The 22880-nt window shown below is 33.8% G+C and overlaps 2 protein-coding genes across 3 annotated transcripts in view; both read right to left on the reverse strand.

Annotated features, from left to right (window-relative positions):
- Positions 1–22880, reverse strand: part of CERS3 (ceramide synthase 3) — a 114412-nt gene that overhangs the window by 29369 nt on the left and 62163 nt on the right. The window lies entirely within an intron of this gene.
- On the reverse strand, positions 312–22816 carry LOC130455837 (adenylate kinase isoenzyme 6-like). The gene has a single exon (XM_056807479.1). The coding sequence runs from the start codon at positions 14663–14665 to the stop codon at positions 14201–14203; it is 465 nt and encodes a 154-aa protein (XP_056663457.1). The 5' UTR covers positions 14666–22816; the 3' UTR covers positions 312–14200.

The raw sequence follows: 22880 nt of genomic DNA on the forward strand, positions 1-22880 counted from the left end.
GGCAGTATCTGAGACTAGGTTTGAACTCAAGTCCTCCTGACTCCAGACCTGGTACTCTATCCACTGTGCTACCTACCTACCTATCTACCTACCTACCTACCTACTTAATTCTCTCTCTCTCTCTCTCTCTCTCTCTCTCTCTCTCTCTCTCTCTCTCTCTCTCTCTCTCTCTCTCTCTCTCTCTCTCTCTCTCTCTCTCTTTCTCCCTCCCTCCCTCCCTCTCTCTCTCTCTTTCTCCCTCCCTCCCTCCCTCTCTCTCTCTCTCACCTATCTATCTATCTATCTCAGAATTTGAAACTAAATATGGTATATTTGTTGTTCAGTCATTTCAGCTGTGTCCAAATTTTTGTGACTCAGCTTGGGATTTTCTTGGCAAAGATTCTGGAATTTTTCACCATTTCCTTCTCCAGCTCATTTTTTATAGATGAGAAAACTGAGGCAAACAAGATTAAGTGACTTGCCCAGTATCACAGTAAATGTCTGAGGCCAGAATTGAACTCAGGAGGATGAGTCTTCCTGATTTGAGTCCTGCTATTCTATGTACTGCACCACCTATACTAAGAGCTTATAAACTCTTGTTGACTCAAATCTAAAACTAAGGATGATGAGAAGTAGATCTAATCTTAGCTCTAATATTTTATTATTTTATAATTTTTAATTACATTGGTTCTTGCCTACAAGGTATACATGTCATTGCTCACCCAAATGGCAAATCAATTAATTTTCAAAAGTACACCAGGCACCCAAGTCATTATTATTTTTAACAAAAGGTTTATCAGATACTATTCTCAATTATAGATCCAATCTAAACAGCATTTGTTGAAGCATAAGCAGCATAAGTTGAAGTTACTTAGCAAACTCAAAGACACTAAATAAAAGGGACTAATAATAAACAAGGGATTCTTAAAAAGGCATATAGCAAGAACACAGGGTTCTATCAGTTAAAATTTGGATATCGTGGATTTTATATTTCTCACCAAACAATTGATATCTGAGGCTGTGAACAAAAGATTATCCTGAATAAGAATGAATGTCTCCTCAAGAGTAAACAAGCTGGGTAATTTTGTAATCTGAATACTGAACTAAAAGCCAGGAATTTTTACCTTTACTAACAGCTGCATTATTATCTTTCTGGGTATAAAAACTCTTAAGTCAGTCTGTTAAAAAGTGACATTCAGAAGTTATTTTAAAGGCTTAAGCATATCTGCAAATTGGCAAACAGGATGCAATAAAAAGAGGGGGAAAGAACACAAAAAGTAGCTTTTATCCAAAAAAGAATTAACTTTTATTGATTTGAAATTAAAAACTGTACTTGCGATTTCATTGATTTGTATATCATCTCCAAATATGCAATTTTACTACAGAAATGCTTGCTCATTTTGTGTAGCCTTTGTCTATGTTCATACATGAGTTCACCACAGGACCTCTCACCAATGTTCTGGAATCTTTCCTTACTTTGCTGACATAAAGAGGTTATCAGTGCAATAAAAAGCTGTCTATTGGTGATCCCTTACATGACCAGGACAGCATCTTGCTTGATTATACATTTGTCTAACATCTTTTATTTTAGTTCTTTGTAAAGGCAACCTGTTACAATAAAATGAGCAATGGATTTCAAATCAGAGTAAAAATGGTGGACAATATTCTGCTATGAGACCTTGGGTAATTTATTTCACCCTTCCTGTTCTCAGTTACTCATTTTAAAAAGGGGGATTGGACTAGATAGATAGTCTGTAAAGTCTCTTCGAGCTCTACATCTACCCTCCCATAATGCTTCAGTCTTATGTGTTACAGTCTGTTCAAAGTTACTCTGCCCCTCTCCATTGGTGATACTCATTTTGATTCTTTAAAGACATTTTGTTCCATGACTGAGTCAAACAATAATAGTGGAAGAATATTGGCATTTTTTTAAATGGACTTTTGCTTCTGGGAGAAGTTAAAGGATCATGGAATTTTCTAGAGGTAATTCAGTTCCATGTTCCTCTTCCTCTTTAGTTCTGGTTCCAACTTGTCCATTTGTACTATCACATATAAAACTACAGATATCTATAGATTTAGATAATAATCAGCATTTATAAATCTTCTTCTGTCAACCAGGTTCTGTGCTAAGCATTTTACTTATATTATCTTATTTGATCCTTATAACAACTTTGTAAAGCAAGTGCTATTATAATTCCCATTTGTCATATAATTGAGGAAACTGAAGCAGGCACAGGTTAAGTGACTTGAAAGAGAGACACAGACAGAGACAGAGACAGAGAGAGAGACAGACAGACAGACAGATAGTCATACATAAAAAGCTGTCTATTGGTGATCCCTTACATGACCAGGACAGCATCTTGCTTGATTATACATTTGTCTAACATCTTTTATTTTAGTTCTTTGTGAAGGCAACCTGGTACAATAAAATGAGCAATGGATTTCAAGAGAGATTGTTAGCTATAAAGTATCAAACTGTATAATACAATCTGGACAATAGATATTCTTCATCCACTTGTTTTTTCCTGAATATAGAGGGAAAACTTTCAAGTAGTTAGAAGATGTCTTATTAGTAAGCATTTATAAAGAATCTATTGTGTGCTATATGCTGGGAACACAATGGAAAGGGAAAAAACACTCCTTGCTTTCAAAGACTTCATAGTTTAATTAAGGACATAATGTATAAACGGCTATGTACAAACACACTATAGAGCATTACCTGGAGTTTATCTTAGAATGAAAGAATAAACATTACAGATTTTTCCAAGAAGTTCTATAATGCTAGGGCTTGATGTAACAAGCAAGTTGCCAACAACAAATAGTAGCATCTTAAAGGACCTCACTGTAAAGGATGTGCTGGATTTTCTTCATGGCAGTGACAAGTATCTTTTCAAACTTATATCACCTAATTTTACATCATCTGGAATTTAGGATTAATTGGTCTTTATGTTTACCTTTATTGTTATATCTTTAAACAAATCTTGAAAAATACTGACATACAATGGAAGGCACATTGTTTCTAATTCAATAAAATATTTTCTTCAATAATCAACTAACAATAAGCATAGTGGAATCTTTTATTTCCTTCATTTTTCAGTCAATTTATGAAGGTATGGATGTTGTTTAGGGTAAAAAATCTACCTCTTTCCTAATTTAATACTCTTATCAAGGGTTCTTTTGATGAATATGTAAAATTCTTACATAGATGGAAAAGTAGCCTCTCATACAATGAATTTACACTATTTTTTTAAACCCTTACCTTCTGTCTTGGAATCAATACCGTGTATTGGTTCTAAGGCAGAAGAGTGGTAAGAGCTAGGCAATGGGGGTCAAGTGACTTGCACAGGTTCACAAAGCTAGGAAGTGTCTGAGGTCAGATTTGAACCTAGGACTCCCTATCTCTAGGCCTGGATCTCAATCCACTGAGCCACCCAGCTGTCCTCAACACTACCTTTTGATATCATGCCTTCCTAATGATAATTTGTGAATCAACCTCTCAAAGCCTTCACAATTGTGACACCTCTAACCTGATTCTCTTTTATGTAAACTTGGTCTAATCCAGTTGCTTTTCCTTCTATAATTACATTTGAGCCTTTGATGTTAGAGGCCCAACTTGGCTAAAGTAAGTAAAATGTTTTTTTGGTAAAGTTATTTTTATGGGTTTCTTGGTTTCCTCATTATGACTTTTCATGTATATCAGTCAAATTTCCATGTAAAATTATTATAGTCAATGTCTATAGTATTTCTTCAGTCTCTACCTTACTTGTCATAATTTTGTTCAAATACCTCAGGATGGGGTTGTTTTGATTATAAACATACATTTTACTTATTTTTATTCTTTCTTCTAGCTTTGGACTAATTTTGATCTTTGCCATAAGAAGTCAGTTGGAGAAATATACACAGACACCTGACTCAAGTATAACTCTTATATGAGGAATTTTCTATCTCTTAATAACAATAACTTAGTTTTATTTTTGTGATATTATTTGGTGGTGACCATATACAGCATCTTCTCACTCTTTTCTCAAAGGAAGAATTCATGATGAGTAATAAGGCTTCTGTATAATCAACAAATCCTTGTTCTCTTTTATATCTTATTCCTGTGGTTCATATTTTTCAATATAGCTTTCACTACCATCATCTATTTCTGCTTTTGCACTGAAGTACTAAAGTACACAATGATTTAATTTAGAGGATCTTACTAAGGTTATCAAATTTCTCTCCCTCCTCATCCTCAGCCAGAAAGGGTCAATAAGCTGCAATTACTTTCCTGGTGGTCTTTTTGAAATATTATCATGAGGTACTATCAATATGAAATGACAAAATGTCTCATAAAATAATGTCTTGTGGCTTTTGGATGGATAATAAAAACAAATCCATTAATTACTTTATTTGGTACTTTAACGGGAATTTGTGAGCTGTCCTTCCTTTTAAAAGCTGCAGCTTCCTTTTTCTAGTTTTATTTGTCAAGAATGTGAAGATAATATCTGAAGCTGTGACTTAAAATATGTTTGCCTCAGTTTCCTCACATGTAAAAGGGGTATAATAATAGCACTTACTTCTTAGGGTTGTTGAAGGAATCAAATGAGATAATAATTATAGTGTTTAGCACAGTACCTGGCACATAGTAAGTGCTATATAAATGTTCCTTCAGTGGAATATCTATTAATTGGTCAGGTTTGTAGATTATATAACTCTAAAAGCCATCTGATTCTTCAGGCTTCTGTCTCTTTGCCTCCACTTTGCTAGTCATCCAGGGGTCTAAAGGCAATTTTCCATTTTATTTTGTTTCATCATCAAGAAGCTAGATTACTGGTGGTGAACCTTTCTGCATTTAGGTGGGCTTTTTCTTCAAAAACCGAGTTAATTTGTTGCCAGTACCATATTCAAACTTTACAGAATGGCATACCTTGAAAGAACTTATATTCCACTGTCTTAACCTTCAAGAATCGAGGGTCACCTTTATGTCAAAATGATGGATCTGAGCAGGCCGATATCACTTAAAAAATTAAATAAGGTATTATTTTGGATTAATCTAATTTTAGTTTATTTTATAAAATATCTTAAACATTAACTTATTTGTTAACTCATTTTTTAATAGAAATGTTCTTTTTTTTGCTTAATATCAGGGTTGCCATTCTATACCTTTATATTCATAACTCTAAAATGAGAATACTACTGACTTTGCCAAATACAGATATCCTCCAAATCTATTCATTTTGTTCTAATTTCTTTCAAGATCCTGGGTCCTATAGTGCCAGGTAATGAGCTGGCCATCTTCACTTAGATATTTCTTTTGGCATATCAAACACAAAAGGTATAGAATAAAACTGTCTCCATTTTATCCCTATGATTCCTTCCACCTTCTTTATTTGTTGAGTTTCCCAACATTCTCCTAGGTACCAAGTTTCCAACCATAAAGTTATCCTTGTCTCTTTCCTTTTTCTCACCTCTCCCCACATGTGGATTCTAGCTCCATGTTTTATATCGGTCCTCTTTTTTATCCTAATCTCAGGATCACCACCCTTTATCAAACATTCATCACTTCTTCATTGGAATAGGGTTTTTTCCCCAGATTCCTGAGTTTTTCCTCTACAATTCACTCTCAACATGACTTCTAGGATAATTTTCCTAAGGTATAGAGCAGACCATTTTACTTCCTTGCTCAAATATTTTCAGTAGTTTTCTTCTGCCTCTGGCAAAATGCTAATGTCTACCTGGTGTTTAAAGCTACCCTTCTCCATCTCTCCACAATCTGACTTCTTTCTCTCTTTCCAGATTTATTTCCTATTATTTCTATTCATGCAAAACTGATCCAACAGACATTCCTTACGTTCTCCATTAAAGTTCATCAGTGTTATTAATCACACTATCCCTCAGAGCCTGAAAAATATTCCTTCACTTCCAGTACAATAGTTCTTCAAAGACAAGAGCTATTTTACAGTTTGTCTTTGTATCCCCAGTTCCCTGGGACAGTTCCTTACATAGTAGAGGTCCTCAATGAACACTTGTTTGGCTGAATTAACATTCTTTTCTATAAGGCTCTGCTTGGGCTTATTGCTGGGCTACTCTCTTCTGAATTTGCCTCTTTGCCATTTCTCAGTCCATAGTATTTCTTGTGTTCAGCATGTTTCTTCTGATTACTTATATCTTCAACCTTAGTTTCTGGAGTAGGACTTTATAGGTGGATCAGACTCCTCCTGCACTCTTGGACTGTATGGTATGGGCAGGCTCTGGTTGGACCTGGACATGGTGGTGAAGACTAGGATGTGTGTTCTGTAAGAACTCCTTTGTTGGGCTATTTTCTTGTCTCCTTAACTCAGATTTTGATCTTGGCTCCTTTTTCTTGAGAAGTTCCATACATAGAGCTGGTGTGGGCCCTTGTCATACTTCTAATCAAATGCTGACAGTGCTAGTGGCAGGCCTCCAGCAAGACCGAAGGTACTTTGCTTTACCGGTGTTACATTGGCCCATTCCCCTGCTGATGGAACTTGCACTGCTGTGGTCTTGTCTGCTCTATGGTTCGGGTCCAAGCCACCTGGGGTCTGTTTTAAGAATGGATCATTTAGACCTTAACTGGGCACTGGTCTGTGTCTGACTCCTATAGTGGCTTATGATGAGTTGGCTGCAGCCTTTGCTAGGCAATGAGCCCTGTTGCCTGCAGGTGTGGGCCCTATCCAAGGTGACTCAAAGGTGCTTTCTGGATCTTTGACCCAGACTTCCAAGATGTGGAATCTCTCATCTGAACTGTTTAGTCCCTATGAGCATCGCCATTCATTGAAAAGACCAGGTCAGAAAACAACCTGACTAGTTGGCCCACTGAGGAGCAAAAGGAAGACCTTGATTTTGCAAATCCTACAAGCATGACCTACTTAAGGAAATGTAGGGAAGACTTGCTCCAAGCTATTAAGCTCTGTTGTTCAAAGCCTAATGCATGGGCAAGATTTGACAAACTCATCCAAATAAAGGGGAACATCCAGCTTCATTTATAGATCGTCTCTCTGAAATAGCTGAATCAATTATGGGTTTAGAGGCAAATAATGAGGAGTCTATAAACCACGTGAGAAGACAGTTTTAGAAAGGATGCATATCTCACTTGAAAAAAAATTTTAAACATTACTTCCCAAAGTATGATACTGTGAGTCTGATTGAATTACGTGAAACTGCCAGTTACCTTCATGAAAATTATTCAGAGCAAAGTAAACAAATGCAAGATTTAAAGGAAAACTTAGAGGTACCAGAGAAAATTTTAAGAAAAAAGGAGATTGAGGAAATCAAGAAACTGAATGCTATTAGAACTTACACAAAACCTACTTATAAACCAAAAACAGTACAGAGAGAAACTCTGTCATAAGAAAGGACACCTGATAAAAGACTGTTTTCTGAAAAAGAAATATGAAGTAAATAACAACAAAATAACACAAGCTAGATACAGAAAGCAAAATTTCACTTGCTGTTCTCATTGTAATCTAAAATCCACCCCACAGGCAACTGATTTACAGGAAATGCAACAGGCTATTAAATCAGGAGCCAAACCTAAATATTCAGACATGGTTAGGAAAGAATTATGAAGCCAGGCCTATAATGTATGTAGTTTGGTACATGGAGATAGAAGAAATAGTGAAAAAGAGACTGCTAGAATTAATAGAAAACATAGAAAAAATGGTGAAAATTCAATACAAGAAAGTGAATCTGTGAGTGATAGCAAATACAATAAATCAAGAGACAGGCAGAGACAAGTAAAACAGCTAGATGCAGAAGTTAAAGAAATCATTTCTCAAAGAGCAAAAGAGATGAGACTTAGAGAAAGAATGTACAGTAACCATACAGGGAAAAAGTCCAAATCAAGTCAAAACATTCTTGGAGAACTTTTTTTCAGTGCAGAGTGGGTACAGAGATTGAATTGTGTAAAAGGAAAAGACAGATAAAGTCACAAAAACTCAAGCAGGAATTAGTGAAAGATACAGAGAAACAAAATTTCAATTCCCTACAGGTTACTGTTACTAAAGATGTAAATACTTAGAAATCATTCACAGAATTGCATGACATCCCACCAAACTCAGTTAATTCTTCAAATAGCTATATGGCACAGATACCCTTAGGAAAAAAAAAACAACAACATCTAATTTGAATCCTGAAGCTGAAACTTTCCATGCAGCAATGACTGATTTAGATAATACAAAATTTACTGAAAATGAAGCTGACATTACATTTGAAAACAATAATCCTATTCAAAGTAATGAAGGTGACATGACAGTTGAATTTGAAAAGAGGAATGGAATGGAAGTCTTAGTAACTGAAAGAACAACCAAGGATTCAAATGGCAAACTTGAAGCCAACATTCTATGTGGCAGAGGGGAGGTTGGCTAGATAAACTTATATGAGAATAGAACCTCATATGAAGATTTCATAGGAAATAATTTAAATCAAAAAGAGTTAACTGATCCAAATGTACAGCTGGTAGAGGGTAGCAAAGAAATGAACAGTGACTCAGTAACTATAAACACCTTAGCTACACAGCCAGAAACATATGTATGTAGTATTGTGGGAAAGAATGAAGGCACACATCCTACTGATGCAGGAGAAAATGCAGATGTACTAAACTCATTCCCAGAAGAAAATAACATCACAGAGGGATAGATTTCTATCTCTACACAGGCAAAAGAGAGAGTAAATGAACAAAACCTTCTAGCTGATGATAGAGTTGGATCTATAAATATTAATAATGGCATTGAATATCTGCAAGAAGAAACTAACCCCATACCATCAAGTTTACCAACTCAAGACAAAAATCTACATCTTAGCAATGAGAAACAACCAGAAACTGACTTGGGAAATATAAAAGCTTGTGACATAGGCTGAGCTCAACACACAAAGCCAGAGTTAACAACATCTGACACAAGTTTACATGGCATTGAACAAAATCCAATGAATAACTTAAGGATTACTGATTTCAGTGAGTCAGAATCAGATACAGTCAGAAGAAATTCCACAGGGTGTAATAATAATGGACCAAGATGATTTAGAACAAATGCCTTACCAATTTTATAAGCTTTATGAAGAGGTAGACAAAGAAGGGGATGAAAGTGAGAAAGTGAGAAAATTGAATACCTGAAAAAAGTACAATCAAAATCTTACCAAGATTATGATGATGAGATGTTCTTTGGGCACCGAACAAGTTGTATACCATTAGAAGAACTTCATGCAAGATTAGGGGTTGATAAGAAGATGACTTTATAGAGAAGTTGAATTACATGGCTTGTACAGATATGGATTTTGAATGGGAAGGAGGATATCAAGGAACATATTTAGAACTGGAGGAGGAGAGATAGATATACAATTTCATATCTATTCTCTAACTTAAAAAAAAACATGACAAATACAATTAATGCAGTAAGAGTGAAACTAAGATTAGTTGGAGTTCCATAGGGTAACATACTACACAAAACCTTATGAAATTGAAGACTAGTCTTTGGTAAAAAAGAAAATATTCCAGCAAAAGAACAACTAAGTGATTTAACAACAACAAGAACACTCCTAAGCTTGTAGCAGAAAACTCCAACTTCATAACAATGACAGACACAAACACCTAGAATGCTATGGAAGCATAGATTCACATTGGATGAATTTGTTTTCAAAGACTTTAACATCAAGTTATAGTTGAGAACTGAAACAGATTATCCATATCTCTCAACCTTCACCCTAAACAATCTCTACCAGGGGAAGGAAGAGAGGGAGGGTATACCATAAAGATATTACCTCATAGTTTCAAATACCTCACAAGAAACAACAATGTGATCATGTCATCAATTAAGATACATACAAATGACATCTAAGAAAAAAAAAAGCCTTAGTCATGAGAAGCAACATGAGTAGCCCTAGGAAAATAATCAACAATAAATAACAGTCCCTATGGAAAACAAAGGAAAGCACACATAAGTGTACATATCAACAGATAGTACAGACAAGAGAGCATTGCACACATTAAAATGATAACAGAAAAGCACCCCTGAAGCAAATAGACCCCAGAAAGAAATACAGCCAGTAACACAGACAAAAGGAAAACATGCATTTAAAATTTAACTCCAAAGAAAAGTCTCTACATATTCTATACAAAGTCTCTGCCAACAATAGCAACAACAAAGAAACAAAATGATTTCAAATGAATACATAACTCCATGACCAAACAAAATACATTATATCCAAATTCTATCTCCCAGACATAACTAAAGACAATATACAATAAATCTCCTTGTGAAAAAATTCAAACAGCAAAAAGATAAGAAAACTTCAAATTCATATTCTTTACATAATTCTACAAACTTATACTATTATGCTTATACCCACCCATGAAGATGAACATATGTAAAGCTTACTTCCACTCATGAAGATGAACACATATAATGCTTACTTCCACTCATGAAGATGAACATATGTAATGCTTACTTCCACACATGAAGAATAACTAATGAATTCTGACAGATACTCATGAATAAGTCATAGCTTACTTCCATGCAAAATAAAAATTTCAATGTTCCTGATTGTTCCAGTTTGTTCCTGAATTAAAGAACACAGGACTACAATCAAGAGCGACATCAGTCAAGAGTGGCATGCTGACCAGATGACAGAGAACTGAACACACAGAGTTTCTACAATCAACATCAAAGGACATGGAAGAATTTTGAAAGTTTGGACTTATGATCATGTGGTTATGTAAGAATGCTATGTACATGTTAACATCACATATACACATACACATACTACACTAAAATATAATGTTGGAAGATATCTCATGGAATGGGTAAGTATACAACATATGCATAGTTGCAAAACACAAAAGTCACACTGATAGGTAAATTTCTATGGATAACTCAGACAAAGATTTCTTATCTGCATGAGTTTACACAGAAATCTAGAACAATGTATTATGGATGTATATATGTAAATCTGTAATACAACCTATGTATACATTTAAATACTAATGTACTAACAAACTATATTCGAATAATTTATTAATATTCTAATAACTAACTATAGGGACAGCTTAGAAAATTTGTTCAAAATCTTAGGGGAGTAGGGACAGACATAAAAAACTATTTAGGTATAGAAGTTAGATTATATTATAATTCTAGGTTAGCAATTGATAGTAATAGGAAATTTTACTTAGTTGAATTATAGACATTAGGAGATAAGACAGTTGCATATTCAAAATGATGTTGAAATTGTTGGGATTATCTAAAGAATTGTTCCATGATTTGTTATTATGTCAAAACTATATTTTATATAAATCCCTATTACCTAAACCATTTTTCCTATACCCAAAACTTAGCATAGAACTGGATAGACAGAAAAGCTAAGACAAGTTTAGGATTTATTATTTTGGGAGGGTAAAGGGATATTTAATCAGGGTTAAGAATTAGATAGTTAGAAATATAACAAAATATATCCACAAGGGAAGTATCGTTAAAAAATGCTGGGTGCATTTTTAAAAAGACAAAAAGGGAGGAGTATGGAGGAGAGAAATTATAAGGCATGCAAAAAGGACAAGAAGTAAGACAGGAAGCTGAAGATTGATCAGCTGTCAATCAAAGGAAAATTCCATTTGGAATGTGACCAGGAAACAGTTGAAGGCAAGAGCCAACTGCTGATGGTGTTTCTAGGCTTTTGGCTGATGGTACTGACTTTGAAGGAAGAAGCTGGGTTTATCTCTGGGACTTAGGATAATCAAGTTGGAGGTAGCCTGGCTGATTTGAAGGCAGAAGAAGAAGGACAATAGTCTATCTACGTCTCTCTGACTAGCTCTGTTTCATGGTAGTGACTGAATTACCATTTTTCTCAATATCCTCCAACCTAAGATTCACTGTAGATAATAGGGAAACCTCCACCCCTCTTACCTCCATCCTTGATCTTTTCCTGTTTTCCACAATAAACCCTTACTTGAGATAAAGAAGAGAAAGGAGTATTTCCTGTGAAACATCATAGCTCACCCTGAGTAACTTAGAAGGAGGCTGAAGAAGGGGGAAGGGGAAACTAAAGGGAAAAAGAGGGGAGGAAGGGAGATTAGAAGAGGGAGGAAGGGAGGTATAAAAGGGAGGAGAGTAGGCAAAAGAAGATAACTACATGATCTATTAGTTATCATTTATCCATCAAATATGCCCTCCAATATTATCTATTACACTGGACTGGTCCTATCTTCTGCTATGGCTACTTGCCTATTTTGCCTTCTATCCACCCTCTTGGTATGCATCTATAGCTTGTGCAAGATTGTAGTAGTCTTTTTCTACAGGTGTGAAAGAGCTTACAACTATTTTGTTTTTAAAAAATAATTGGCATTTCTGGTACATTTTTAGTTTTATTGGGGTATTTGTGAGGGATCTAAGCTACTCTAGGTCCTAATGCACATCTCTCTTCCTTGTTGAATTTAATTACATTTCTGCTTTTCATAAACATTCTCTTCCTTCACAGTTTAGCGTAGATGCCACTTCCTTCATTAAACCTTCAATCTCCAAAGCTGTTATTACTTCTCCCTCCTCAAAACTGCCCCCTATATTTCCTTATCTATATATCAGTTGAATTATCCACAACTGACTATAAGTTATGAAACCCTTAGTACAGATCCTTGAAGAGTAGGTACTTTAAAAATACTGAACTGAATTGAATTGCTACAAATAGTAGCTAATTGATTATATTACATTATTTTGTAAGAAATTATGAGAAATATAATATTATGGTACAATATTATAAGACATAATATAACAGTTAACATAATATTTAATAACATAGTAATATGCTATAATCTACATTAATTATTTATAAGTATTAAGCATTCCTATTAATATTCTTTCCCATTCCTCTAACTGGATTAAGAAATGATAAATTAATGAAAATATAAAAGCACATTTTATATTTTTCCAACTCCTCTTGGAAATATTTTTCACTTGGACTCCTAATAGCACAAATGCTTTGTGATTTACAATGTACTTTGTTCAAACAGATATTGTAAAGAACATAACCCAGATATGATTTCTATTTAAGAAATAAGCAAATAGGCTGAGACACTAAACAAATTGGTGGGTCAGCACAGTCCCTGGCATTCATTAAAAGTCTATTCATGGTCTTTTTTAAAAAATATTAAACACATCTTCATAAATACACAATCTTTATATGTTAAAATTTTATCTAATTACCACCACCTATAAGGTAGCAAAGCATTATCACATGAATTTTCATGGAATTTAGCAAGATTGAAATTAGTCGATCAATAAATTAATATTTACAGTTTCCATGGGTGCACAGAAGAATTATGCTATTTCCTGTTTATATATGGAAAATGTGATTGGCTTACTCTTCCAAAGAGACAAATATCAGTGCTAGGATCAGCAGTGACTTTATAGGCAAAAGAGCTCAGTAAAACTCTTATACTTAAAAAAAAAAAATTAAATGCTATTTTCTCAAAAATCTCACCATTTACTTTGTGACTATCCTCATTTTACCCAACTTCCAAGACTAAAAAAAATAAAAAACCCCAGCAGTTCACTAACAGAACATTTAATGTCATTTAAAAGCAAAAAACAAAAAAACACCTTACTTTCTGTCTTAGTAAGACTCCAAGACAGAAGGGCAAGGCAATTGGGGTTAAGTGACTTGCCCAGAGTCACACAGCAAGGAAATGTCTGAAGCTAGATTTGAACTTCAAGCCTGGCACTCCATCCATGGTGCCACCTAGCTGCCTCTTAATATGTAATGTTTATAGCTTTATTCTTAGACTTTTTTTTTTACTTTTAAGTCAGCAGCAGTTCCTCTTCACCTTCATTTTCTTTTGCATGTTAAGTAAAGATTTTCACCCATTTTCTCAAATTTACTTACTCTTTAGCAGTTTACCAAATTAAATGAGACTGCTGGGTATTTCCTAAACTTAATTCTTAAACTAAGTCTTTAATACCGTATTCATTTATTTCAGGATTTTCAGTTTTCTTATGGAGAAAAAAATTAATTCAGCCATAACTCAACCTTATATTTTGCTCACCTGTTATTTCTACAACGCAATCTTGGATAGCAAAATCGGGTGTATGTTGTCTTAATTTCTATTCTATAGGGAGGAGAGATCATCAAGAAAATCTTTAACTATTATGTGGAAAGCCTTAAGAATCCATGCTTTCCCCTCAAGGTTCAATTATTATCTTTTATCCACTCTTCAATCCATTTAATTATCTGATCTAAATTACTCTCTAGTTCTTCTGGTACATTGCTGAGTAGCCCAGTGTACTATTTCAGGCTTGTAGGAGTCCATGGCTTCTTCATAAAGAATTTGGAAAATTTCATACTGAATATTGTCCTGTAGTTTCTTTTCACTGTATCCCCTCTTTTCAAGTCTTGTATATAATACAGAATTATCTGTTTGAAGGACAAAAACTATATGAAACCATCGTTCAGGGAAGAAGTCACAGCCATGGTAATCAACAATAACTCCACCTTCTTTCATTTTATTTTCTAACTCATCAACTACTCTGTCTTCATCCAAAACGGGACATTTGTATTCTTTATCAAAGTCATCACATAACTGTCTTTCTTGTGCTAAATCACCCACATTAACATATTTCAGTCCTGTTCTTGATGCAAGTTCTTTACCGAGTGTGGTCTTTCCAACCCCTGGTGTACCCATAAGCAGGATGTTGGCCAGCCTCATGGTCGTGGTGGCACTGGCTCTGCCCTGGCTGCCCACTCCTATTCATGGTCTTTTAAAAAGTCAGTCCAGGAATCTTCCTGGTGCACTCAGAATTTATTCTCTATTTTAATCTTGAGTTTGCTTCTTGATGTTTTTGTTTTGTTTCTGTCTCCCACTTCCATCCCCAGTACTGAACTATAGGGATTTATTTTTATTATTATGATTATTATCACCAACACAGAGCTTAATAAGTAGAGCTTGGTTTTGAACCCTTTATACCTCAATGCGCCCTATTCTACTTTACCTTCTCAGACATTTAAAAGATGAGCTATTAAAGCATAAAACAGCATTAAAACTTTTAGGACATCCTTTATGATTCTTCCTGAAATACAATGTAAGTTAATAACTAATTATGCTAATAAAAATTAATGTTATAATGTCATAATAACTACAATGGCATCCCTTAAGAACTTATACAGCTTGCAGTCACTTCTATGTATAGGTCAATTGTCCAAAATAGTTTAAAATTACCATCATTATTCAAAGGATTAAGAATAAATGGAGGTTCTCATTAAATTATGTTTACAAAATAAATTTACCATGCAAAAATAAAATTGAAACATAAAATGCTGTTTTAAGAAATGGAATCTATTCTTTATAGTGAAAGTAGTAGAAATACTATATTCATACCTATTAAAATTCTCAAATTAAAAACAAATTATGACAGCATTATATCCAACATTGTATGGAATTTTTCTTTAAATTATTTATTGGTCACTTGATCAACAAATATTTATTGGGCACCTACTTCCAGGACAGTACTAGCCTAGACACCAAGATATATGACATAATTTCTGTCCTCAAGAAGCTTACTGGCAAATATTCTCTCATTCTCTACTTCAAGGAATAAGAACATTTTTGTACTAGGTAGCCAAAGAATTATTTGGGTTCCAGTTTTAAATTATGTAATAGTCTAGTCACCATAGTATTTGTAGGCTGAAAGTACATTAAGTGCATTTGTTGAAACAATGGGCTAGCTTCTCCTCTAAGAGATTTCCCCTTTTTGTACTGCAAATAGCATTTGCAAATAGCAGATAGCATTCTTTTTAAAAGGAGGCTTTACAGCTTTGGAAGAATAAGCTGATTTCACAGCCAGTTTTGCCACTGCTATGGAAAACAGGCTGCATATGCAAGCCAGCTGAATTCATCTGAACTGAAAAGGATTAGAGTTGCTACAGTCACCGATGCTGTCAAACAGCAATTGGAAACAGCTCCTCTAAAGTGCTGCATGAAAAAATCAGGAATTCCTGTCCACAACTCCCCAAGCCATTCGATTTTTAATCAAAGCTGGCAGAATATATTGCAAATTGGAAATATGCAAGTGGTGATGAAATCAAACAGGAGAATCTTCCAGATTTCAGTCTAGCTATCCCAGGCTTCTTTCCAAGTCCATCACTATTGTCATCCACCAATTAATTAAGGCATACACTAAGCCCAGATCAAGGAACCCTGGAAAATTCACTTCAAAGAAGAATTTTTGCTATTAGTTCCATCCCCACCAAAAAATGGAAGTAATCATGAACTTCACATTATTAATGTTTAGCTACCTTAATCTTAATTTTAGTAGCATTTTATTAGGCTATAATATAATAGCATAAATCCAGTCAGTTAAAAGTCAATTAACAGAATTATTTCTGAACTCATGAAAGGAAAAATGTTTATGAAAATAACCTGATGTCATTTGGTTAAAAAAAAGTTATGTCCTAAGATATTTACAGATTCAATCATTTACAATCTATGTGATTTCAGGCAAATAACTTCATTTCTCTAAACCTCAGTTTCTTCATTTTAAAATGAGGGAGTTGGAATGCATCCTTTGACACTATGAATAACCTTCTCCTTGATATTCTCTTCTCTTTGTTGGGTATTTCCAAATCATTCTGTTTATCTTATTTGCACACAGTTATTTTCTTGTCTCCCTATTAGACTGAGTTACTTGAGATTGTGTTTTAACTTTTTTAATATCTTTGTAGTATAGTGCTTACTGTAATGCCTGGCATACAGAAAACAATTAATAAATTCTTCTTGATTAATTGGCTACATGAACACTAAAGTATCTTACTGTTTTGAATACTATAATAATGAAAATCTCTCATTATCTTTCAGAATCATAACTCTCAGAGTCAGAAGGAATCTTAAAGGCCATTAAGTGAGAAAGAATCAACTCTACGACATTAACATTAAGTGTGTTGAAATGAGCAAAGTAATGCAACTCTTTGTGATCTGTGACTTAACCATGTGATTTTAGGCAAGTCACTTCAAGTTTTTGAAGGACTATCACGTGAAAGAAGGGTTAAATTTGATTTTTTTGACACTAGTGGGCAAAATGAGGAGAAATGGGATTAGAAGCCTTATTGCAGAGGAACCTTGTCCTAATAGACATCAAGTAATCTTCTGGTTGTTTGAAATGGACTGGAAGTGGCAGATGAGGCTTAAATATACAGATTTCCTGAGGGTATTTCTTTCTTCCACTAGTTGAGCAGGAAAACAGGTATACTCTTCTACTATTTTTCTTCTACCAAGTAATTGGAAACTCTCCCTAGCACCTGTTGGACTCTATCTCCTCTCTCAATTTCTGGATATTGGAATAGATTACATAGTTATTCCTCAACTCTGTGTAGTCCAATGCATGGTAAAGTTACTCTTCAAATAGACAAAATAACTAGAAGTCATCTTAGTGGGAGGAAACACAATACAGTGGAAAGAGCCCTAAATTTATAGTCAGAGAACTTGGGTTCAAATCCCCCTATAATTTTTACCCCACTTTCGACATGCCTCTTATTCTGTGGTTCTCAGCTTTTTCATCCATGATATGAGGAGTTTAGACCAGATGAATTATTTTTAAAAAATTTTTAGTTTTAAAATATATTTCCATGTTTACAGGATTCATTTACTTTATCTCCCCTCTTCCCTCCCCCTCACAGAGCCAATAAGCAATTCCACTAGGTTGTACAAATGTTTCCACTTGATAGCTATTTCCATATTATTCATTTTTGCTATAGAGCAATTTTTTTAAGCCAAAGTCCCAAATCACATACTCATATGTACATGTGATAAGTAATGTCATATATTTTGCTTTTGTATTTCTACTTCCATAGTTCTTTCTCTCAATGTGGTTAGAATTCGTTCCTATAAGTCCTTCAGGAGTGCCCTGGCTTGCTATTTGAAGTAAAGTCAATTACACCGGATCGCTCCACAATGTTTTACATTCTGGGTACAATGTTCTCATGGTTCTGCTAATTTTACTCTACATCAGTTCATTGAGGTTTTTCAAGTTAATATTAAAATACTCTAGATCATCATTTATTTAGCACAATAGTATTCCATCATCATCATATACCATAGCCATTCCCCAATCTAGGGACAACTCTTCATTTTCCAGTTTTTTGCCACCACAAAGAATACAGCTATGAATAACTTTGTACAAGTATTTTTCCTTATTATCTCTTTGGGGTAAAAACCTAGTAGTGGTATTGTTGGATCAAAGGGTATGAATTCTTTTAAAGTCCTTTGTGCATAATTTCACATTATCTTCCAGAATGGTTGGATTAATTCACAATTCCACCAGCAATGCATTAGTGTCCCAATTTTGCCACCCCCCCCCCAACATTTATTATTTTCCTTTACTGTCATATTGGCCAATTTTCTAGATGTGAAGTGGTACCTCAGCATTGTTTTGATTTGCATTTCTCTAATTAGGAGGGATTTGTAACACTGTTTCATGTGTTTATTGATAGTTTTGATTTCTTTATCTGAAAACTGCCGGTTCATATTCCTTAATCATGTGGCAACTGGGGAATGGCTTAATTTTTTTTTGTACAATTGACTTAGCTCCTTATGAACCTAAGTGAGATCTTTTTTGTCAGAGGTTTTTGTTATAAACATGTTTTCCAAATTTGTTGCTTCCCTTCTAATTTTGGTTACATTGATTTTGTTTGTGCAGAAATCTTTTAATATAATCAAAATGATTTATTTTATATTTTGTAATTTTTCCTATCTCCTGCTTGGTCTTAAATTCCTTCCTTTCCCATAGATCTGACAGGTATGCTATTCTATGTTCACCTAATTTTTTTTATGATTTCCTTCTTTATATTTGGGACATTTACCCATTCTGAATTACTCTTGGCATATAGGGTGTAAGATGTTGATTTAAACTTAATTTCTCCCATACCATTTTCCAACTCTCCCAGTAGTTTTTGTCAAAAGGCGGGGTCTTGTCCCAAAAGCTGAGATCTTTTGGGCTTATTGTACACTATCTTGCTACTGTCATTTATCCCAAATCTATTTCATTGATCCACCCTTCTATCTCTAAGCCAGTACCATGTAGTTTTGATGATCATGGCTTTATAGTATAGTTTAAGATCTAGTAATGCTAGGCCTCCCTCCACATTTTTTCCCATTAGTTCCCTTGATATTTTTGATATTTTGTTCTTCTAGATGATATTTTTTCTAATTCTACAAAAAAGTTTCTTTTGGTTTGATAGGTATGGCACTGAATAAGTAAATTAATTAAGTAGGATTGTAAATTTTATTTTATTAGCTCATCCTAACCAGGAGCAATTAATGTTTTTACAATTGTTTATATCTAGTTTTAATCGTGTGAAAAGTGTTTTATAGTTGTGTTCATAGAATTCCTGTATTTGTCTTGGCAGATTGATTCCTAAATATTTTATATGTCTAGAGTGATTTAAAAAAACTGAGTTTTGTTAGAAACATATAAGAATGCTGATGATTTATGTGGGTTTATTTTGTACCATGCAACTTTGCTAAAGTTATTGATGATTTTTACTAGCTTTTTATTTGATTTTCTTGGATTTTCTAGGTATACGATCATGTCATCTGCAAAGAGTGATAGTTTAGTTTCCTCATTGCCTACCTTGATCCTTTCAATTTCATTTTCTTCTCTAATTGCTATTGGTAATATTTCTAGTACAATATTAAATAGTAGTGGTGATAATGGGCATCCCTGCTTTACTCCTGATCTTATTGGGAAGGTATCTAAATTATCCCTATTGCAGATGATATTTGCTGATGGTTTTAAATAAATAATGTTTGTTATTTTAAGGAAAGGCCCTTTTAGTCCTGTTTTCTAGTGTTTTCAATAGGAATGGATGTTGTATTTTGTTAAAGGGTTTTTCTGCATCTATTGAGATTATCATGATGTGGTCAACTATGTGGATGATTTTCCTAATATTAAACTATCCTTGAATTCCTGGTATAAATCAACCTGGTCACAGTGAATAATCCTTGTTATAACTTGCTGTAACCTTTTAGTTAGTATTTTATTTAATATTTTTACGTCTATGTTCATTAAGAACATTGGTCTATAGTTTTCCTTCTCTGTTTTTGGTTTTCCTGGCTTGGGAATCAGTACCATACAAATATGGTACCATAAAAAGAATTTGGTAAGATTCCTTCTTTGTCTATTTTGTCATATAGTTTGTAGAGTATTAGGATAATTGATCTTTAAATGTTTGATAGAATTCACTTGTGAATCCATCTGGCCCTGGTGGTTTTTTCCTTAGGGAGTTATTTGATGGCTTGTTCAATTTCTTTTTCTGATATGAGATTAATTAAGTATTCTATTTCCTCTTCTGTTAACTTAGGCACCTTATATTTTTATAAATATTCATCCATTTCATCTAGATTGCCATATTTACTGTCATACAATTGGGCAAAATAGCTCTTAATAATTGCCTTAATTTGTTCTTTATTAGAGGTAAGATCGCTCTTTTCATTAATGATACTGGTTATGTGGTTCTCTTCTTTCTTTTTCTAAATTAAATTAAGCAATACTTTATCTATTTTAATTGTTTTCTTTTCAAAATACCAGCTCCTAGTCTTATTAGTTCAATAATTCTTTTAATTTCAATTTTATTAATTTCTCCTTTGGTTTTTAGGATTTCCAATTTAGTTTTTATCTGGGGATTTTTCATTTGTTGTGCAGTAAGACTTGAGGCTGAAAAATGTGGAGCTTGGGTAGGAACATGGCTGGCCACAGTCAAGGCAGCAGGGGCTGGAAAGCACCAATCAAAGTACTTTGCATTGCCCTTTGGGGTAAGTCTGTGGTGCTTTCAGCCAGACCCTGAGAATTTAGAGATTGCCTGGGTCTCCACTCTAACTCTGGCTCAGAAGGTGGTATGGGTGAAGGGTTTTCAGCTTGTGCTTTGATTAGTGCAGTTTTGTCCCCTTATTGCATGGGAGTCCCCACTCACTGCTCACCTTTAATAATGTGTCCTGTGGGAGAGCCCCTTTACTTGTCCAGTTTTGATTTCTATCCTTTTGAGATGCTTTGTAATGATCAGTTGTTACTGACCTGTTGGAATGGGATTCAAAAGTTTCCTGCTACTATGCCACCATCTTGGCTGTGCCTCAGACTAGACTTCTAAGGTACCCTCTTGTTCTAAATCTATGTTCCCTCATTTACTCTTTGTTCTTTCTCATTTGGAAAGTGGGGATTCAAATGACTATGCCCAATGGTAAGTCAAAGTATGACCAGGAGAATAAATCCATTTCCAACATCTTTTTGGAAATAGTGTGCATCGTACATTTTAAGGATTATTGATACTTTTTATTATTCAGAAGTCTTTTTCAATATATTTGTATGTTTTTACTAAGCTAGTAATTTCCCTCATAGCCTCTGGAAGGTCACAATTTACACTGGATTTATATTGTTGTCATTGAATTTAGGATTTCAATTCCAGTTCAAGTGTCTCAATTCCCTTTATATACCTGTTTCCTCCCTCTAAAAATAGTGATACTGTCATCCAACATATTAGATAGCCCTCCAACCTTCAGATGCTCAACTACAAATCCAAAAAATTTGCCTATATGGAATTTATCTTGGGACTGGAAAACAACTTCTAACTACAACTTACATTCTTAGTGATTAAATATTTAAACAGAAGCCCTGATTGATCTTTATTTACTAAATCCAGAAGTCACTTAATCAAAAGGTGAATTAATCATATTAATTACTAGTTCATTACAACCAATATTTTTTATTTGTATAATATTCTTTTAGGCCTATAAAGTATTATTATAAAGTAGATCTGTTGAAATTTGCAGAATGAGATTTTATTTTAAAAATGAATTTTCTCCTGTTTTGTAATTACCAGGTGAAGTAAAAAGTGATTAAATTTTTAATGCTGACAAAATCCATCAACAACCTTTATACAAAGAATGATTTCAGTAAATAAAGCATATTAGATAGAACTGTGAAATTTCAGTTTTAAAAAGTGAATCCTTTTAGCTACTGGGTAAAATGGAAAAAAAAACAGAAAATACAATTGACAGCCCTATCTTTGGTTAAAAGACCTTAAAAAATTCTCACAAAGTTGGCAAAGGATGTCTGAATCTCAAAGAAATTGTAATGATTACTTGCTTTGTGTAATTCAAGTGGTTCTTAAAAACTTTTTTTTATATTTGACTTGTATATGATGCTTCTACACTTTAGAAAGACTACTGCTGTAAAGGATGAGAGAAAGAGGGTTTTCCTTAATAAACAATTAACTAGAAAATACAATTAAACTAAAATATTCTATTCCCTTTGCTTTTCCTGATGCGATGGAAATTTTTTAAAAATTATTTCCTTTTATTAATTTTTATTATTTAGAACTAAAGGTCATTCTTTCTCTAAGACAGAAGGTAAGGGTTTAAAAAAGAATCTGTTTAACTAGGTTTATTTCCATGAAGGATGTATGAGGTTCCAACTCAGATCAATGATGTTTTTCAATTTTTATGATATTGAAGGAATCAAGGGTATGAACCTGTCTTTTCTTTAATCTTTATGATCTAAGAGGAATATAATATGATTTCTTCTCCAACTCTAATTCCATCTCTAACTCTAACCCTAATTTCCCTGTCACTGATGGAATTTTGTCTATAAAAGGCCTTGTTAGAATCCTAAAATGGATTCTGGTTTACTTTTTTTCTCTAAGAAATTATATTAAAGCACAATGATAAAACTTAGATTTTTTTTCTTATGTCTGTGATTTCTCCATTGGAGTAGATTTATTTTGGTGTCATTTACCTTCCATATGAACTCCAGGAAGATATATTTCTCCCATAACATTGACAATTTTAAAAATATTATAAGAACAATACATTATATATATATATATATATATATATATATATATATATATATATATATATATATATATATATATATATA

Source organism: Monodelphis domestica, chromosome 1 (genome assembly GCF_027887165.1).
Source record: "Monodelphis domestica isolate mMonDom1 chromosome 1, mMonDom1.pri, whole genome shotgun sequence".
Taxonomy (NCBI): Eukaryota; Metazoa; Chordata; class Mammalia; order Didelphimorphia; family Didelphidae; genus Monodelphis; species Monodelphis domestica.

Bases quoted from the DNA above. Each gene is read 5' to 3' on its own strand.
- LOC130455837 (XM_056807479.1), bottom strand. From the start codon at position 14,665: ATGAGGCTGGCCAACATCCTGCTTATGGGTACACCAGGGGTTGGAAAG.